Raw genomic sequence first — 19,276 nt, 5'->3', positions numbered from 1 at the left:
ACCACGACGTGGCAGCTTAATGTGGGAGGAAAGCCCAAAGTGATGCAGGTGTCAGACGTTTACTACTTCGATGAAACCCACGAGCACAATCATAATCGGGGCGAACCAGTTTTCGAACCTACAATCATAGGTTTCTGGCGTGTCCAAGGAACGCATCTCTGCACAGCGTGTGTCCACCTCTGGCTGCGATGCAAGCAACACATCTTCGTCTCATGGAATGGACCAGGCGTTGCACAAAGTCCTGTGGGATATCTGTCCATATCTGCTGGAACATGTTTCGAAGTTCCTGGAGTGTCTGTGGAACACGTGGTAGACGTCGAAGGCGCCGATCCATCTCATCCCACATGTGCTCGATTGGTGAGAGTTCAACTGGGCCGATGATTTCGTCGCGGTAGCGCTCTCCATTGAGATTTCCCACTACCAGTATTTATTTCGATTTTTTTTTTTATTTCTTTATAAATTACCACCAAAGACAATAAATAGATCTTAATTGTGCACCCCTCCTTTTAAAAAAACCTGTATCCGCCCATGCATACCATAACGCTGCCGCCCCCGAACCGATCTTCTTCCATGGCACAATGATTGATGTAACGTTTACCTCGATGTCGGTACACTCGAATCCGTCCATCGCTGTTGCCGAGGTGAAAACGAGACTCGTCAATGAATAGAACTTGTCCCCACTGCATGGCCGTCCAGCGCAGACGCTGTCTGCACCACTGTAGACGTGCTTGACGGTGGTTTCCTGTCAAAATGGGACGTCTGGCGGGTCTTCTGGCGACAATCCTTGCACATCTGAGGCGACGACGTACGGTTTGTGAAGATATTCGTCGAATGCCAGGGATGCTTCTTGCAGTCACTGTTGCTGGCTGGAATCGATTTCGTAGGTGTGTTGTTCGAATCCAGTTGTCTTGTCGATTATTGGTTACGCGTGGCCTGCCACTCCGAGGATGGTCTCTGACTGCATTCGTCTGTTGCCAACGTTGCCATAAACACCAAATGGTGTTTCTGTGGACGTTAAATAGTCTTGCAACATCACGTTGACTCGATCCCCGCTTCAAGCATACCAATGGCTCACAGACGCTCATTTTCGGACAGGCGTGGCATTTCGTAATGTTGAATAATTGCGTAATTTTGTTTTTCTGAGTGGTTGTCAGCACGATGCTAAACAATGTATATGGAATCCCGTTAACGCACGTACTTATACCCATTCTTGGGTAGTGAAATGCATGGGGCATGCATAAAAGTCAACTTTTGCATGGAATGCATGCTTTTCTGTAGCAGTTGCGTTTTTCTGACTTGATTCCATACATGTACTACAATATTGGAAACCAAACTTTGTTTGAAAAATACACCATATTGGTGTCACATGAACTTTTGTCGAGTATATTTCGCGGTTCTAGTACCAGAGATTTACGTTCTGTGATACGATTTGACAGCTGATTTGTGATGTTGAGTGAAATTGGGTTAAACGTCGTGCCCAAGATGATTGCACTGATATAGAGGCGTGCGTGCTAGCTCCCTGATATTATGCCGCAGTTTAACATGAATACTCCACTCACAGTATACTGACTTCGAGTCGACCAGTCCTTGTTTTAGTCCCCCAATGTTGAGCGCTAGACAGGGTAACAAGTACTTAACGCCTTTTGGAATCGGAACCCCGGACCTTCCGTTCCCTCACTTAACACGGAGGCGATCAGCTGATTTGTGATTTTGTTTAGATTTCTATGTATGTACCCATTAATGAAGACACTAATTGGCTGAAGCTGTTCTTATGCATTTGGGCAAGACATTACATTGATGCCAGCACATAATAGGATTGTAGATATCGGTGGGTCGTACTTAATATAACCTTGAATTCCCACGTTCGTGGCAATTCTTTTTACTACAACTACGACCGGTCAATATCAAAATAAATAATTGTCATCACTTTAAAATAAAAAAGATATACTGCTGAGTGAAAATTACTGAACATTTGTTCATTGTCCTTCGGTTAACACTTTAACTAAACGGCTGTTCTCACAGATTGGGCCTGAGACAAATTGATCAACAACGATTCAACCCGCTGAGGTGCGATGGGGCCAAATCAGCCATGTTTGCCATTTTGGTTAAAATATACTTATTTTCGGTCATGGAATCCCAACAGGGGTGTTAAAGTGCCACATGTTTATTCGTTTGGTTTTACACTAAATTAAGCACTATCCCAATGCTACCGCGGCTTGGGATACCAGAAAAAGCTTCGCAAACTGTACCCGTGTGGGGACTCGAACCTTTGACGTTTTGAGGAAACGCATTAACCTCTAGGCTACCATAGCGGCCGTGTCTGATGAGGTCTATTGGCAATCACTGCCATGAACAACGATCTAGGCAACTGGGATACGATGATATGCATCAGTCAAATCAGAACCACCACCCGATCCAGTTAGTCGCCTCTTACAAGCGTGGGTTGCTGGAGACTATTTCTGACCTGGATCTTCAGTCGGCAATATTTCAGTCGGACCATAGCCTGCCCATAATCGAGTCTGTTGAAAGTATGTGTGACACCACACAATCTACCAGGTCACAGCCTGTTAACAAGTAAATATGTAAACATGGGAAGATGCCTGACAATGGCTCCTACAGTGGTTCTCAATCCAAACAACATACACAAACAAATCACACGTTTACTTCTGTCAACAACACTACAGTGTAAAATGCTTTTTGTATTTGGCTTGAATTTGACTTCTTCTCTGGAGGAACTTGTCTAGCTTGTCCTGAGTAGCAGACCTCCGCGTTCTCGGGACTGGGAGTATGAAGTCACTGGTATGCGTTGTGAGCATGAGTGGTGGGTCTCCTGCGAAAGAACACTCAGGTCAATTATGTTTGGGTAGTTCAACGCCGCCACGCCAGCTATTAGACGGCGGTCCTTAAATATTCGAGTCTGGGCCTAACAATCCAGTGACTGACATGAACATGGATCTACGCAATTGGGATGCGATTAGAAACAAGTCCGCGAGCCTGACCACTCGATCTTGTTAGTCGCCCCTTAAAAAAATAGTCGCCTCTAACAGCCATGGCCATGGGATGCTGAAGAATACTAACACGGACCCTTACGGGCCCCTTAAGATTAAAGTTTTGTTGTTTGTTGTTTAACACGGCACCGGGCAATATTCCCACTATATGACGGCGATCTGTAAATAATCGCCTGAGCCAGACAATTCAGTGATTGACATGAGCATCGATTTACGCATCACAAGATAGCATGCATCCACCAAGTCAGCGTTAATCGCCTCTCGCGAGAAGCATGGTCGCCTCTTTAGACAAGCATGGTCGCCTCTTTAGACAAGCATGGGTTGCTGAAGACCAATTCTAACCCGGATCTTCACGGTCATCACATTAGAGTGAGCGAGTATGGCAGGCAAGTCACGGTGGGAGAGGGGTCGGAGGATAACAGCCATGTGGGGAATCGAAGCCTTCGGCGTGACGAGTCAGTGATTTAACCACTTCCCCACCGTCCCCTAGAAAGTGGTCAATAGGTGTATGGAACATGAGCGTGATACGACTGTCAATCTAACATACTCGATTACCCAGGGTATAATATCCCCATCCCTCGTCCTTGACCAGTTCGACACCATTGCTTCGTTTGAGTGAGTGAGTGAGTGAGTTTGGTTTAACGCCGCTTTTAACAGTATTCCAGTTATATCACGGCGTGTCAGCTTAATGTGGGAGGAAAGCCCGAATCCATGCAGGTCTCAGACGTTACCAGGGCGGTGAAACACACGAGCACGGGTATGGTGCTGACAAACCTAGAAACGTAATCGGGGCGAACCGGGATTCGACCCCATAATCACAGGTTTCTGGCATGCCCAAGGGACGCAACTCTGCACAGGGAATGGCGGCGCCTCAGACGAATGGGCCACCCGTGCCCCCTTGCTTCGTTTGAAGTCGGGTACGACTTATGTTTTCCGGTGAAGCAACTTTGCAGCTATTTGAGGTGAGGTGAGGTGCATGCACACGCGTTTGTACTAATCCGGTTTGTGTTGGCCAATTAACCTACTACAGTTTACCAGTTATTCTCGTAATGCAGAGCGTCAGACAGGGTAACAACAAATACCATCTTTTAACATTATCCACTAGACCACGGAGACGGTCCCGTCTTTTCCGAATCGTCGTTATATTAATATTCTGAAATATTCAGTTCACCGACAATATCGATTTGTATGGACTCACTAAAACATCCCATACATGTTCTTGCTTTCTTATAATCATAAGATTTACCATAAAAGATTCAGTTGATTACGTCAAGCCTAAATGACAATGTTAAAATATAACACTGAGAATAGTGATGTACTTTTTCTCCTAAAATAACAGAAATCGCTTCCATACGACATTATGGAGATAATTTCACGAAGATAAAAGTAAGCTGTTCGTTTAACGCCACTCAGCACTAGTTCAGCTGTAGAACGGCGGCCTGAAGTAATCGAGTCTGGACTAGACAATCCAGTGATCAATATTGTGAGCACACAACCAAGTCATCGGGCTTGAACACAAGTCCATTTGGTCGCCTTTTACGACCAACACTTGTTGCTAGGGAACGTCTGACCCGATAGATCATGTGTTTCTTGCGATACGTTTAATCAAGATGTACTGCCGACACGTGAAAAAAATTACGTGTCGTATTTAGGCACGTGTCACTGAAGGTCTTCTAGCCTTTAACTACGTTTCGATGTCTACCTTTAATGATATAGAAGGATACCCCACGTGGTGCAGGTCAAGAACGTGAATTGCATCAGCCCCGTACTCGACACCTGTTCCTTTTGTCCTATTTTGCGCCGAAATTGTCATTGGTTACGGCGTTACACACAACTTTATACTTACGGCTTTTTTCAGATCCTATGGATCTTCGAATTTTGGCATTTTTACAGCTGCTCTGAAATATAAACAAATTTACGATATAAACTGTACTCCTAAAGGAACTTAATGTACCTTTTGGTTCATAAAAGTTTGTTTTATAAAGCCGCACTCAGCAATATTCCAGCTATATGACGGCGGTCTGTAGATAATCGAGTCTGGACCAGACAATCCAGTGATTGATATCATGAACATCGATCTACGCAATTGGGACAAGATGACATGCATCAACCAGGTAAGCGAGCCTGACCACCCGATCCCGTTAGTCGCCTCATACGGAACGCATGGGTTGCTGAAGAATCTACCCGGACAGCTGAGAGGGACTGTTCATTAACACTGTGGCACGCACCCCATCACAGACCGCGTCACAGAAGGTAAAGTTGCACTCGAATCTGAGGACTGGGTCGGAGGCTACGTTGAAGGCAGGGAAGTAGGGACTGACGGATGTAAGGCCAGTTGTGGTGAACCCTTGGTTCCGATGAAAGATAATTCCGTCACCGCAGCTGTGAACAATACATATAACACATGTGGTTACAAATGCAAACACTCGAAGGCGCATTCCTATCAGTGCATATACCCATAAATGGTTCCGATACCTTGATGACAGTGCCCGCGTTACCTGGCCCTACGTTCGTGTCCAAGTGATTCAATGATATATTTTGGGAGATCCAAATCATTTACGCCAGGGAATATGGTTTTACGCCGCTTTTAGCAATATTCCAGCAATATCACGGCGGGGGACCCCAGAAATGGGCTTCACACATTGTATCCATGAGGGAATCGAAGTCGCGTCTTCGGCGTGACGAGCGAACGCTTTGACCCCCCAAAAATGATTTTCGTTGAGTTCCAGGGTGGCGTTGAGTTCCAGGGTGGCGTTGAGTTCCAGGGTGGCGTTGAGTTCCAGGATGGCGTTGAGTTCCAGGATGGCGTTGAGTTCCAGGGTGGCGTTGAGTTCCAGGGTGGCGTTGAGTTCCAGGGTGGCGTTGAATGACCCGATTCACTTAATTATCAATGTGATTGTGTCATAGTGTTACTAATGTACAGAAGCTTCAAGTCCTACGATGAGAATTTCAATGTTAGATGGAAGAAATTCAACAACTGACAATCAGAACTTTGAATGTGTTCTTGTTTGTTGTTTAATGCGCACTCAGCAATAGTCCAGCTCTATGTCGGGGGTCCAAATAATCGAATCTGGACCAGACAATGCAGTTGGTTTCGACCTACGTATCCCCGATAGGATGACATGCATCAACCGACCTGTGAAGATACGGGGTAGAATAGGTCTTCAGCAACCATTGCTTGCCGTAAAAAGCGATTATGCTTGTTGTAAGGGGCGACTAACGGGATCGGGTGGTCAGGCTCACTGACTTGGTTGATGCATGTCATCGTACCCCAAATGCGTGGATCGATGCTTTATGATATCAATCGCTGGATTGTCTGGTGTGGCGTTAAACAACAAACAAAATAGCATCAACCACGAACCGTCCACCTGATCCCGTTAGTCGCCTCATACGACAAGCATGGGTTGCTGAAAACCATTTCTACCCCGGATCGCCACGGGTCGATTTCATGCTCTTCCTGTTTTCGTTAATGCACAACTTCCACTGAAAGGCATTAAACGTGGCTGTTCAAATCAGCATGTTTTCTCGAATTGATTATCAAGGTTTAGCTGTCTACCACTTCTTACATACTAACCAAATATGTTTGACTCACAGAAATCGCCTAAACAAATAGTTACGTCGCATGCTTAGTAAGCAAAACGGGCTGAGACATTTCACTGAATCATTGATCTGGCGAAGACCGTGGTTAATGTACAATTAACCACATACCCATCAGGTACATGAAATTGATTCGCAGTTGAAATTTAGTTGATCCGAGGTTGATAGGTTGAAAAACATTGTCAGAATATTATTTCAACATTTCATGCCTTTCAATATTCGAAATGTTGAAATGTGACCTTGCTTTCAACAGATTCAACATAAGCCTTTCAATCTTGAAAATATATCACATGGGCTATTGTTTTTAAAAATGATTTAACATTGGACTATCGATATTGAGAATTATGTTTAAAACTGACATTGTCTAAAGACTGAAAAGTAATCTGAAAAACAAATTCATAATTTTATCGTTAGTTGGAACCATAATCTTTTCTTAACCATCGGAATTTATAGTGACATTGGATAATTTATTTTAATGAAGCTGACGGGACATCTCGCATTTAACCCGAACATTCCCTGCGTGTATTTGGCCATTGTAATCAATGTCGGTCATACTTGTATTCTTTAACTTCGAGTGAGTTAGGTTTAACGCCGCTTTTAAAAGTATTCCAGTTATATCAAGGCGTGTCAGCTTAATGTGGGAGGAAAGCCCGAATCAATGCAGGTCTGAGACGTTTACTACTTCGGTGAAACCCACGAGCACGGGTATGGTGCTGACAAACCTAGAAACATAATCGGGCCGAACCGGGATTCGAACCCACAATCACAGGTGTCTGGCGTGCCCAAGGGACGCAACTCTGCACAGTGGAATGCGGCGTCTAAGACGACTGGACAACATGTGCCCCCTTTTTAACTTCGAAAATTAAAGAATAATAAGCGTATTAATAAACTTTGAACACGAACCCAGCCCTTAGAACAGGGTATCGCTTCTTTGTCTTCACACCAACAGCATCACATGACACGGGCTTGAAGCCTTTCTCTCCCTGTTCGCCTGCAGTCACAAGCAACATACATAACCACGCATGCAGATTAGTCCTGGGCCTAAGATTAGCTACGAAGTTGCGTAAAATCTTACCCAATACAAATACACATGAACAAAATATGAACCCCAATAATTCAACATGACTGTGCGTAATAATGTTTAAACCAGTTCAGTCTTCAGTGTGCGTACCTGTATGTCTTGCAGATCTATTGCCCGATCGAATGCAGGCATCACCTATATTTACGCCGTAACAATCCACGCCGTTGGGATACGATGACAAGCAATCCACCAAGGCCGAACCTGACCATCCGATCCATTTAGTCGCCTATGTCGTCCAGCAATGGTTGCTGGGAACCAATTCCAACCTGGGATCCCAATGGGGTTAAGCACGATTTGGTTGGTTTGTTGTTTAACGCCGCACTCAGCAATATTCCAGCTACATAATGGCGCTCTGTAAATAATCGAGTCTGGACCAGACAATCCAGTGATTGATATCATGAGCATTAATCCACGCAATTGGGATCGATGATAAGCAACAACCATGACAGCGAGCCAGACCACCGATCCCGTTAGTCTCCTTTTACGGCAAACAAGGGTTGCTGAAGACCTTTTCTACCCCAGATCTTCACGGGTCGGTTAAGCATGAGGCACTACCGTACTGAGGACTATTCGAACCTGGGAACCTTTAGCGCTACGATTGTCGTAAGTCCATGTAAAAGTATGGGAGTTGAGATCGTCTTAGCGATAAGATTGTTTTGTGGAACGGGGCCCTGGACTCCCAACAGAGAAAATCGGTGGTAGGACGAGTCGAGCCGTCATACTTACCTTTACTTACGGCCTTGAGTTGCACAGTCTTGACCAGGTGAAGGTCAGACCCTGTCAAGTCATTGCCAAGAACATCCACGACGTTCAGGGTCACCGTGGATTTGGATTCGCGTCCCGTGTTGTGCTGCACCTCCAGTGGTGCTATCAGTCTGGAATACGACCACAATTGTCTTTTGTTGGTTGTTCAATGCCGCACTCAGCAATATTCCATCTATATGACAGCGGTCAGTAAACACTCGCTCGAGCCTAACAATTCGATGATTGACATGAGCATCGATCAACGCAATTGGGATAAGATAACATGCTTCAACCAAGTCAGCGTTAATCGCCTCATGAGAAGCATAGTCTCTTCTTTATAGAGAGACAATAGTGATTTATATCACGAGCATCGATTCACGCAATTGGGATACGATGACATGCATCAACCAAATCAGCTGGCCTGACCACCCGATCTTCACGGGGCGCCTACGTAAGAATAGCATGAAATAATAGTGCTAACTTCTTCACCAGAAGCCCATCATCAAACACCCCATGTTCAAAGTTATTGTTGTCAGGGCCAGGCGATATGTTCCTCATCAGTTTCCGTACATGTCTAGTGACTTCGTGAATGAATATTTCTGCACACATGCATTATCAACACAGGAATTAGTTTCACTACTAGAGGCTAATTTCACCATTTCACAGTCCATGCTATGTTTAAAGTCTTGATCGAACTGTTGAGTCATATGGCTTTGTCAGATACGCATAAAATCTGGCTGAAAGCTGACAGGTCAGTGGGGGTTACATTAAAGTCGTCACACACAAGTTTATCAACTTCCATCTTCTGATTACGTAGATTTCTCACAGACTTTCAAAACGTATTCACGTCAGCCTCAAGTTTGATTTAAGTCCGAACAAAATTTCTCAGAACAAGACCGCTTTGACAGACGTTGGAATTCTCGCTTAGCGTGCTTGTATGATTTAAAAGAACGAAATTATCTCCCTTTGGCTTAACCTCGCACAACCATTGCCTTGCAACTTGTATGTTTAACTGGTCATCTTGTGGCCCATCCTGTTTCCAGTACCGCTTCCTATGAGCCTTGAAACTACCTACTGGACTTACTATTGATATCAATCATGCATTCACTGTTCGCCGTATTAATGATTCAATATCATCATGTGTATATGATGAACAAATCACTGTATTTTTAACCCGTGAAGATCCGGGGTAGAGTAGGTCTTCAGCAACCCATGCTTGCCGTAAACTGCGACTATGCTTGTCGTAAGGCGACTACGGGATCGGGTGGTCAGGCTCGCTGACTTGGTTGATGAATTTCATCGTATCCTAATTGCCTGGATCGATGTTCAGATGTCGATCACTGGACTGTCTGGTCCAGACTCGATTATTTACAGAGCGCCGTCATATGGCTGGAATATTGCTGAGTGTGGCGTTAAACGACCAACCAAGCCTTGATGTTAGAACAATACCCTCTTCCACCCTCTACTTGACGCTGTTAACTGCCAGCGTCGCTAAAACGCTCTAGTGGACGCCTGTAGACCCTTGAAGGACCACCAGAGCTGTCCACATAAAACAGTCATCTGTGAACATTATAGTGCCCCAGTCTTCTGAAACTCAATGCTCTCTACACCAAGGTGGCCTATTGCTTGACGTCGGGACCGGATGTTGTGCTCTCTCAACCGTTTGCGTACGGATCTGCCACTTATTGGTCTCAACACTGAAACTGTTCGAGCGCTTAATTTGGCACTTAGTATTGATTCCGTAGATGTACCAACCGAAAATGTCCGCCTTGCTGATGACGTGACACGTGGACGACCGGCCTGTGCCAAGTCATGAGTGTTGCCCTGCTGTAAATAACGTCACTCACCAATGAGATGATTGTGTTTTGATGAACATTAAAATGTCTGGCAATTCGTTTTGCGTCATCCCTGTTTGCTGCATTCCCACGGCGCGTAGACGTTAATTTTCAGCAAGCTGTGGCATTGCATAAGCGTTATATACGGTTGTGTCATTGTGTAATGTTCACATTAAACAAACACGTGTTACATTATCATGCTCCAAACGACACACAGACATCCGCAGTGCGCCGTATATTAACATCCGTTTGCAAATTGTGAATCAAGACCTTAAAGTTTAGAGTAAGCCAGTATGGTTTATCGCCGCTTTTAGCAATATTCCAGCAATATCACGGCGAGGGACACCAGAAAAGGGCCACACACATTATACCCATAAGGGGAATCGAACCAGGGTCTTCGGTGTGGTGAGCAAACGCTTTAACCAATGGGCTATTATATCGCCCCAAAAGTGAGGTGTCTTCATGAATATGTATTAAAAGATCCATTATCAAGGTTTTATTATTGAACTTCATAAGCAGCATGGTTACTTTTCTCGTTACCTACTTTCGTTAACATACATGACTTTTGTGAACTTGATACATTTAACTATACATTAAAATTATCATGGGGCTAGTGACGCGTTCCATACAGCGAGCGTAGCGACAATCGAAAGTGTGTGAAGCATGGGAGTTACGACCACCTCAGCTGTACGATTGCTTTGTGTAATCGGATCTGGGTTGCAGACAAATATGCCATTAGTATGCAAATAATTGGTGACTTAAATATAAGTGCAATTATTACGTTGAGTAACGGTTACAAGGTGATAGAAGTAACGTTTATTTTGGTGTGTATGGGTATAATATGTGTGATCTATTATTCCTTGGTAAAATAATTTAGAACATGTGAACATATGGTTCAAGCACTTGTTTTTATTGTCTTGGCCACTCCCAGTTTGTAGCGGCGGATAAATCCACATTTGATCAATCGCCCATATCCAGGAACTATGATGTTTTGTTTGTTGTTTAACGCCGCACTTAGCAATAGTCCAGCTATATGACGGCGGTCTGTAAATAATCGAGTCTGGACCAGATAATCCAGTGATTGATATCATGCGCATCGATCCAGGCAATTAGGATAAAGTGACATGCATCAACCAAGTAAGCCAGTCTGACCACCTTCCGTCGCCACTGACGACAATCGCGGGTTGCTGAAGACGTGTGTTGGGCGGTGCTCACTTTCCCGTGGTAACGAAAACAAGCCTCCGGATATACATTGTACCTACCCTTCGTGAATCGTGTGCTTTACGGTGCCCACACCCCCCGCGGCACTGAATGTACAGGTCACAGTGTACTGCTCGGACTTCTGCTGGATCATGCCACCTGTCTGTCCGTAGGCCACAGTGACGCTGATGACATACACATCCACGCCCTTCCGTTTCTACAAAAATCAAGGATTTTACGACGCTCTGGCAATACTTCCAGGCACAAAACACGCCTGTCGACCAGAGAATGTGTAAATTATGTAACCTAAATAAGATAGAAGATGAGAAACACTTCCTTTTGTACTGTCCAAATTATCAGAATGAAAGGCAGATACTTCTTCGAACACTAGACTTACAAAACTGCCAAAATGATAATAAAATCTTAGCAAATATCCTGAACCCCTGTCCTGAAAGAGCAAAATGTTTCACAAATTATCTCCGACATATTTTATTAAAAGAACCTCTCTTATAGACAACATCTAGATATGACCTTATGATTATTATGTCCTATCTATACAGTATCAGCATCATTAAAGTACAGCTGCCAGCCACCTCATGATTTATATATATATATATATATATATATATATATATATAATATATATATATATATATATATATATATATATATATATATATATATATATATATATATATAAATGTTTATACACTGAATGAAATAATATGTAATATGTATATATATAATGTGCATTATGCATATCAACCTTTCATGTTGATAGTTATATTTATGTCCATGTGGATAGTTTGTACCCTGCCCTACGAGGGTGTTCTGTACAATAACAATTCTTGATTCTTGATATTGTTTGTTTTGTTTCTTGTTTAACGCCGTTCTCAGCTATAAGCCAGCTATATGACGGCGGTCTGTAAAAAAATCGAGTCTGGACCAGACAATCCAGTGATTGATATCATGAGCATCGATCTACGCAATTGGGATACGATGATATGCATCAATTGGGATATGCATCAACTAAGTCGGTGAGCCTGACCACCCGATCCCGTTAGTCGCCTCTTACACAAGCATAGTCGCCGCTTGCGGCAAGCACGGGTTGCTGAAGGCATATAAAGGCGGCCTCTACACTATCACCAGACTCGTTTTGAGCCCCAGACATCATACAATCAATTTTTGAGAGTTCCAAACCCCACCTATAGGCATAAGGCATGCCACGTGGCATCCAATATAAAAGAGTCCTATCCGTGTACACGGCTGGTTGAAGTAAATAGTCTGGGGTTTTCACACATCATGCATGACCATACGTGTTTATAGCACAGTGCTGAATATTAAATTGATTTGTCACTCTGCAAAAATAAACAAACGAAAAATAAATTTTCGGGTAAACACCCAGCTACTACACCGCGGCATCCGGAATACCACTTAATGCTCGGCATCCGGCTACCAAAAGGGGGGTTGGCACCCACATGTTCAGTGCGCTTAATTGCAGTGGTGAATATATAACAAACAATAACAAAACATATTCTCAGATCAACTCACTTCGAATATACAGGGGGAGTTGCCGCGACCTGCATAGGAGACATTGAGCCGTAATTTGACGTTGTCCACTTTGGAAAACTTGTGGGTCGTACCACCCAAACACACCGCCTTCGCATTGGCGTTCAGGTCGGTGACCACCTCCACGTAGCCATCCGCGACAGTATCAGGACCGCAGGAGGGTTTCACTGGGAAACAACACGAAATCAACATCAAGCATCCGAATATGCCAGATAAAACAGGTGAAGACGGGTTAACGGCGTGTCCAAGATTATTGCCGTAATATAGCGATGTGCATGAGTGCTCGTCCTTGTCCAGATTTAAAGTGCTGGTCCTTGCCGCAGCTTAACAAGGAGTGAGTTTGATTTTAAGCCGTTTTCAGCAATATTCAGCAATATCACGGCGGGGGATACCCGAATGGGCTTCACACATTGTACCAAGGTGGGAAATCGAACCCGGGTCTTCGGCGTGGCTACCCGCCCCAGTTTAACATGGATCCCACTCACAGTATGCCGACTCCGAGCCGAGCTGTTTTATTCCCTGAATCACGAGCGCCAGGCAGGGTAACAAAAAGTACCATCTTTTAACGTATTTGGAATGATGCGGCCGGGGGTCGAACCATCGACCTTCCGCTCTCCGGGCAGTCGCTCTATCCACTAGACCATGGAGGCGGTGCCAGGTGAAAAAAAATTGTTTCTCTTGACTGGGTTAGGAGAGAGGATATCATTTCTTTAGCTGCTTACATATCTATACAAGTAAACGTCATAGAAAGTAGAAAGAGTACATAGCGTCGAAGCCATGATGACTACGCCTAGGCGCTTATGCAAATGAATGAAATTATGTGAGTTAGTGAGAGTTGTTTGTAACGCCGCTTTTAACAGTATTCCAGTTATATCACGGCGTGTCAGCTTAACGTCCGAGGAAAGCCCGAAGTGATGCATGCGCAGTTCTTTGACGTTTACCACTTTGGTGCTGACAAACGGAGAAACAATCGGGGAGAATCGGGATTCAACCCCGAGGTCATAGGTTTCTGGCGTGCCCAAAGGCGCCTTAGAGTGAGCCTTATCTATTGTACATGTAAGAAGTCATTTAGTTAATACTAAACTGTTCAACGAATAAATCTCGAGCACAAAATATCGCCTGGGCAACTGTTTAAGGTGAGATGGATCAAATATATTGTGTAATCAACCAATGAAATTGGCAATTGTGTGCAATGTCTTTAGGGCGTGATAACATGCTTATTGTTACTAAAGTACACACGGAAATGAAAAAAAACTTTTTTCGATCTCAGATTTTAAATAAATGCAGTTAATATACAAAATATATGAATATTCGAACAACTCAACTAGTACTAATTGGGCCTTAGCACAAATACAGCGTATCAAAGGTTTTTATGTCTTTTTACACGTAAAAGTGTGTAAAAATATGAACAAAACAGACTATTGTGAAACTAAGCATAACCAGGTGTTAGTAGATCAAGGTGAATGTCCATGACCTATGACACCTTGACAGGTGAAAACAGGTGCTTGAAACCCACGTGCATGTGATTTGTCAGTGGTTAGTGATTTGTGAGTGGCATTGTGGGATAGTGAATCATCTTCAAAATATCAGAACGTAAAAGTAACATATTCCCTTCTCAAACAACAACTTACATGTCATTATTATTATGTACATGTGGCAGGATGTATATATTTGGGATTATTTTAAAAGTAGTTTAGTATAAACTTATCCAAAACAAAGGTATTTTAGGATTAGTGTATTTATTAAATAAATTAGTTTACTTAGTCCACTAACTCACACCTCAGTAACATAATCTAACATGTGGTGATTGATTCTTTGTGCTAAGGCTACTGCGGTCTCAGCCTAGCCTATTGTTCTCTGCTGGTCAGCTTGGCCTGGCTTTGTATTTCCCGCGTCACATGACCACCTTGGTAATGTACTTCATACCTTTACTTGTGCACCATTTTCTAGTCACAACTCTCACTGGGAAAGGACAGTTCCGTTTGTGGTGAGTTAAATATATTTATTATCATTGTACTTAGGTTTCTAGTATATATTATGTATTTTAGTACACTCATATTTAAGACGAGAGCATGCAATATTATCGTTCTGGGGACGAACATCAAACCCTTTGGTTAAAAAGATATGGCAAGACAAAGACGCTCGAGATGAGGCCCTAGCTCGAAAAAATCCCTCACTAAAGCCATCTGGGATATTAGTACGTGAACTCATTCGAAGTCACAATTGCGATGACATTCAGCCTCCAGAAAGTCACTACAAAGGGTTACACCCTCCCTGGACTTTACAAACTCCCAAAGTTGACACTGCTTTAACATCAGAAGTCACTAAAAGAGAAAACCCAACCCTACTACGATCAGTAGCTATCACTAAAATTCAAACTACCTGGGACAGCTGGGCCCATATATACACTGATGGATCCAAGAATCCTATCAACAACAGTGCTGGTTACGGGATCCATATCCACAGCTCCAAACCCCAAGCACATGCAGTTCGCTTGCCCGATGGTCAGTCAGTATTCACGGCTGAATTGGAGGCAATTCATCATGCACTCAAACTCATACCGGAACTCCCGGAAGCAAAGGCAGTCATCCTATCAGACTCGCTAAGTGCACTTCAGGCCATCAGTGGAAGAAACTCAAACTCCAAGCCAAACACAGTCAACACTATTCCATACGAATATACAAAACTATCGGACCAAGGGCAACAGGTGGAGCTGTGTTGGATCCCCTCTCACATAGATATTCATGGAAATGAAAAAGCAGACTCACTGGCGAAGCTATCTCTAGACAAAGCGGATATACAGCCTATTCCCTTTAGTAAACTAGAGATAAAAAGCAAAATCAAAGCCTCCATAGCCAAAAGATGGCAAACCCAATGGGACGCAAGTAAGATCGGCAGATGGCTATACAAAATTCAACCCAAGGTCCAGCAAAAGCCAAACTCATACTCAAATGAAAGGAAAATTGAAACTGCTATCTCACGCCTCAGATTTGGTCACAAAAAGCACTATGACAAGGTTTGTTCATCTTGCAATCAGGCTGAAACCATTGACCACCTGTTACTAGAATGTCAAGACCATGCCCCAGCCCGGGCTAGGTTAAAACAAGAATTGCAGTTAGATCCGCTATCTGTCATAGATCTCTTAAAGCCAAGAGATGCAATAGCGAAGGCCAAACTAACTCTATTTCTGAGAGATGGACAGCTGCTCGAACGTATATGAACAGAGCAGCCAAGGATAAAAATGAAATCATATCAATATAAGAAAATAGAAATCATATCAATGCAAAAACAGAAATTATGTCACAATAGATATGTGAACCCTTCTCACACACAGGAGTCCCAAAGAGGGACAGGTCAGCCGAAATTGCCAAGGCAGAAGGCGACCTCTTAAACACCTAATGCAACAACAACAACACACTCATATTAAGTCATTTATGTTCCATAAGAACAGTATATCATGTATATGTTATAAACATGAATTATCAGTATATTCATGTTAGTGCAATATATATTTAAATATTGTAAGATGTTACCATTGAGGTATATGCATAATGAGTACTAGATTTAAGCATGTATTGGTACTATTTTATCATGAAAGTGTAAAATACCAAAACAGTATATTTGTTGATTTTATCATACATATGAAATGCCTAAAAATGTTGATTGTTATACTGCTAGATGGGTTTCACATACCATGTATACAATGTATGTGATGTTTACCATACCAGTAAGATTCATGTAGTTATATATCATTTATCAGGTCACGCAAGATACTGGATGACCAGTTTTGATGACATCTGGTGGTTTGGCCCCCGTCCCTTAGACGAGGTGAGGGTTACTTCCCTTAGTTATACATATATTTATGTCAACATGTCATGGCATAATTGTCTATACTATTGTAATATTATATTGCTTAATATAGTATTATTTAATTGCTTTGTAGTGTATTCAGTGATATCATCCTCACTGAGGAGATATCCTCCATAACATGCTTTACGGTACTAAATGTAAAGAAGTGTTCACATTATATCTTATTGATTGGCATATCAAAAACATGTAATGGATGTATAATGGCAGTATTCTTTTAATGATCTATTGGTTATGATGTTTGCCTACATTTTGTAAATATTGTGTTTTAGGGTTTCTTCATCATCATAACCACTGATTGTGGACCATCCTTGGAATAAATCCGGTTGTAAAAACAGCATGTTTTTGTGTCTCTCCATTACCCTGCATAAGCCTCTGCGACAACATAGCTGTTATTTCTATTGTTTTGATAACCTTTTTTTCAGGCTAATTTGCATAATGCCTATAGCCTGTTTCTGCCATGTCAATTTGGACTCAGTTTTATTTTTGAATGTTGAAAGTGCCTACAAATTACCTCCTGTTTGGTTATTTCGTATTTATATCTACGTAATGCTTTGTGTCGATTATTAAATCCAGCAAAACAGGGTTTTTCATTTCCATGAGTACTTTAATTTCAGAGCAGCGCCTGTGAGAGATGGCAACTCTCTCGTGTTCAGTACTTTTGACAAAATTCATTTTTATTAGAAACAGCTGGCGAACAGCTAATTCTGCCTGGCCATTTCGTGGGAAGAACAATACAATATGTTCAAATATTGCAGTATTCTTTACTTTGAAATATTGCAGTATTTCCAACTTTTAAACATTGCAGTGCAACCGCTTCCAACCCAGCCTCCCCTCCACGTACCGTCTATGATGTATCCTGCAGGAGGAACCGCACGAACGATGGCCTGAAACAAGTGGAGAGTTTTAACCGTAAAACTGAAGTAATGTGGCGAAAAAAATTAAAATGTTTTGGTCAGGTTTGCTGACTTGGTTGATGCATGTCATAGTATCCCAATTGAGTGGAACGATGTTCATGATGTCAAACACTAGATTGTTTGGCCCAGACTCGATTATTTACAGACCGTCGTAATATAGCTGGAATATTGCTCAGTGCGGCGTTAAACAACAAACAGATTGTCAGAGGTCCAGTGTCACTGACATCTGATAAAATAACGATGAATTTCACTACATTTCTCATTCCCCACCACTTTTCACAGGTACGGTGACTTTATACGAGCACAGATAATTCTAAAGACATTTTAACCTTCTCCTGGCGTAATATAATGTGTCTTGACACTCACAACGACCAAAGCTAAGACGAAGGCTGCACGAGTCGACGCCATGATCGAATACTGAAAAATGGAAACACAAATCAGGTGGAATCTGTATACACGTCCATATCAATTGGAATTTAATAACTAAGCATTATTCCCCTCATTTATTCCTCATTTATTTCCTAAAAAAACATCTTTCTATGCTCGTTCAACAAAAGCATAAATCAACGAAGGCGTTCAACCTACCTCCACAATGACCCTTCTCGAAAGCACCTGCAGAAACAAAAGTCACTGGGACCTCCGCGCATGTAAATCTCGTGCCAAATGCCCGGATGTGCGCAAGGACCGCTAATCCTTGTCTCAGGTATTTCCGTTAAATTTGTAGCGCTTCCCCGACCAAGATCGCGTTTTATATTGTCTACTAATCTGCATTTCCGTACATTACAAACAGTATACTATAACAGTTGTATATTTGACAAACATTATGTTACAACAAATATACATTTTACAAACATTTATATTTTACAAAAATTATAACATGTCACATATTTTAAAATCATTATAACATAACAGTTACAAGTTTAACAAACATTATAATTATTATCACAGTTGTATATTTTTACAAACATTATAAAATAGCAGTTGTGTATTTTACAAATGTTGTAATATATAAGTTATATATGTTGCAAACATAAAATAACAGTTAGTACTATTATACTAGTACTATTTTATATTTTACTAACATTATAATATAACAGTTAGTTATATATTTAGTTATATTAGTAAAAAGGGTGGATTTACATAAAAAATTATTTGTTTGTAGATATATGACTTCTGAGCTCTTAGTCTCGTAGTCTTTGTGAACCATGTTTATCCTTTGAACAAATATACGTACTTTATTATACAAACAATACAAACATAACATGCAATGAAAATTCACAAGCATGTGAAAACAGTTTTTGACACATTTAAAATATAAATCGTATGAAAAGAATGAACTTCAAAAGAATTCTGAAAATACCACTTAAAGATATTTAATAATCTCCATCCTATTATGAACTATTTGTTGCTGACACTTTGAGGCCTGTTTGGTAATTATAAAAGGGAATCTCAGCCTTT

At 42.1% G+C, this 19,276-nt stretch overlaps 1 protein-coding gene across 1 annotated transcript; it reads right to left on the bottom strand.

Annotated features, from left to right (window-relative positions):
• Positions 1–2,646: 2,646 nt before the first annotated feature.
• Positions 2,647–18,509, bottom strand: LOC124147691 (vitelline envelope sperm lysin receptor-like). Its single transcript, XM_046518420.2, has 10 exons — positions 18,404–18,509; positions 18,185–18,235; positions 17,746–17,788; positions 13,017–13,201; positions 11,528–11,682; positions 8,413–8,561; positions 7,509–7,596; positions 5,237–5,390; positions 4,855–4,906; positions 2,647–2,830 (listed from the first exon to the last, which is right to left on the bottom strand). The coding sequence occupies exons 2-10, from the start codon at positions 18,224–18,226 to the stop codon at positions 2,679–2,681; spliced, it is 1,020 nt and encodes a 339-aa protein (XP_046374376.2). The 5' UTR covers positions 18,227–18,235; positions 18,404–18,509; the 3' UTR covers positions 2,647–2,678.
• Positions 18,510–19,276: the final 767 nt, after the last annotated feature.

Source organism: Haliotis rufescens, unplaced genomic scaffold (genome assembly GCF_023055435.1).
Source record: "Haliotis rufescens isolate VD_foot unplaced genomic scaffold, xgHalRufe1.0.p SCAF_32, whole genome shotgun sequence".
NCBI lineage: Eukaryota > Metazoa > Mollusca > Gastropoda > Lepetellida > Haliotidae > Haliotis > Haliotis rufescens.
This window is presented reverse-complemented; position numbering and strand designations above follow the sequence as displayed.

Bases quoted from the DNA above. Each gene is read 5' to 3' on its own strand.
- LOC124147691 (XM_046518420.2), bottom strand. From the start codon at position 18,226: ATGGCGTCGACTCGTGCAGCCTTCGTCTTAGCTTTGGTCGTT. The intron at 13,202-17,745 runs GTACGTGGAGGG...GTTGTTTCCCAG, and splicing joins TGCAGGATACATCATAGACG to TGAAACCCTCCTGCGGTCCT. The intron at 2,831-4,854 runs GTAAGTATAAAG...GTTCTTTCGCAG, and splicing joins CATAGGATCTGAAAAAAGCC to GAGACCCACCACTCATGCTC.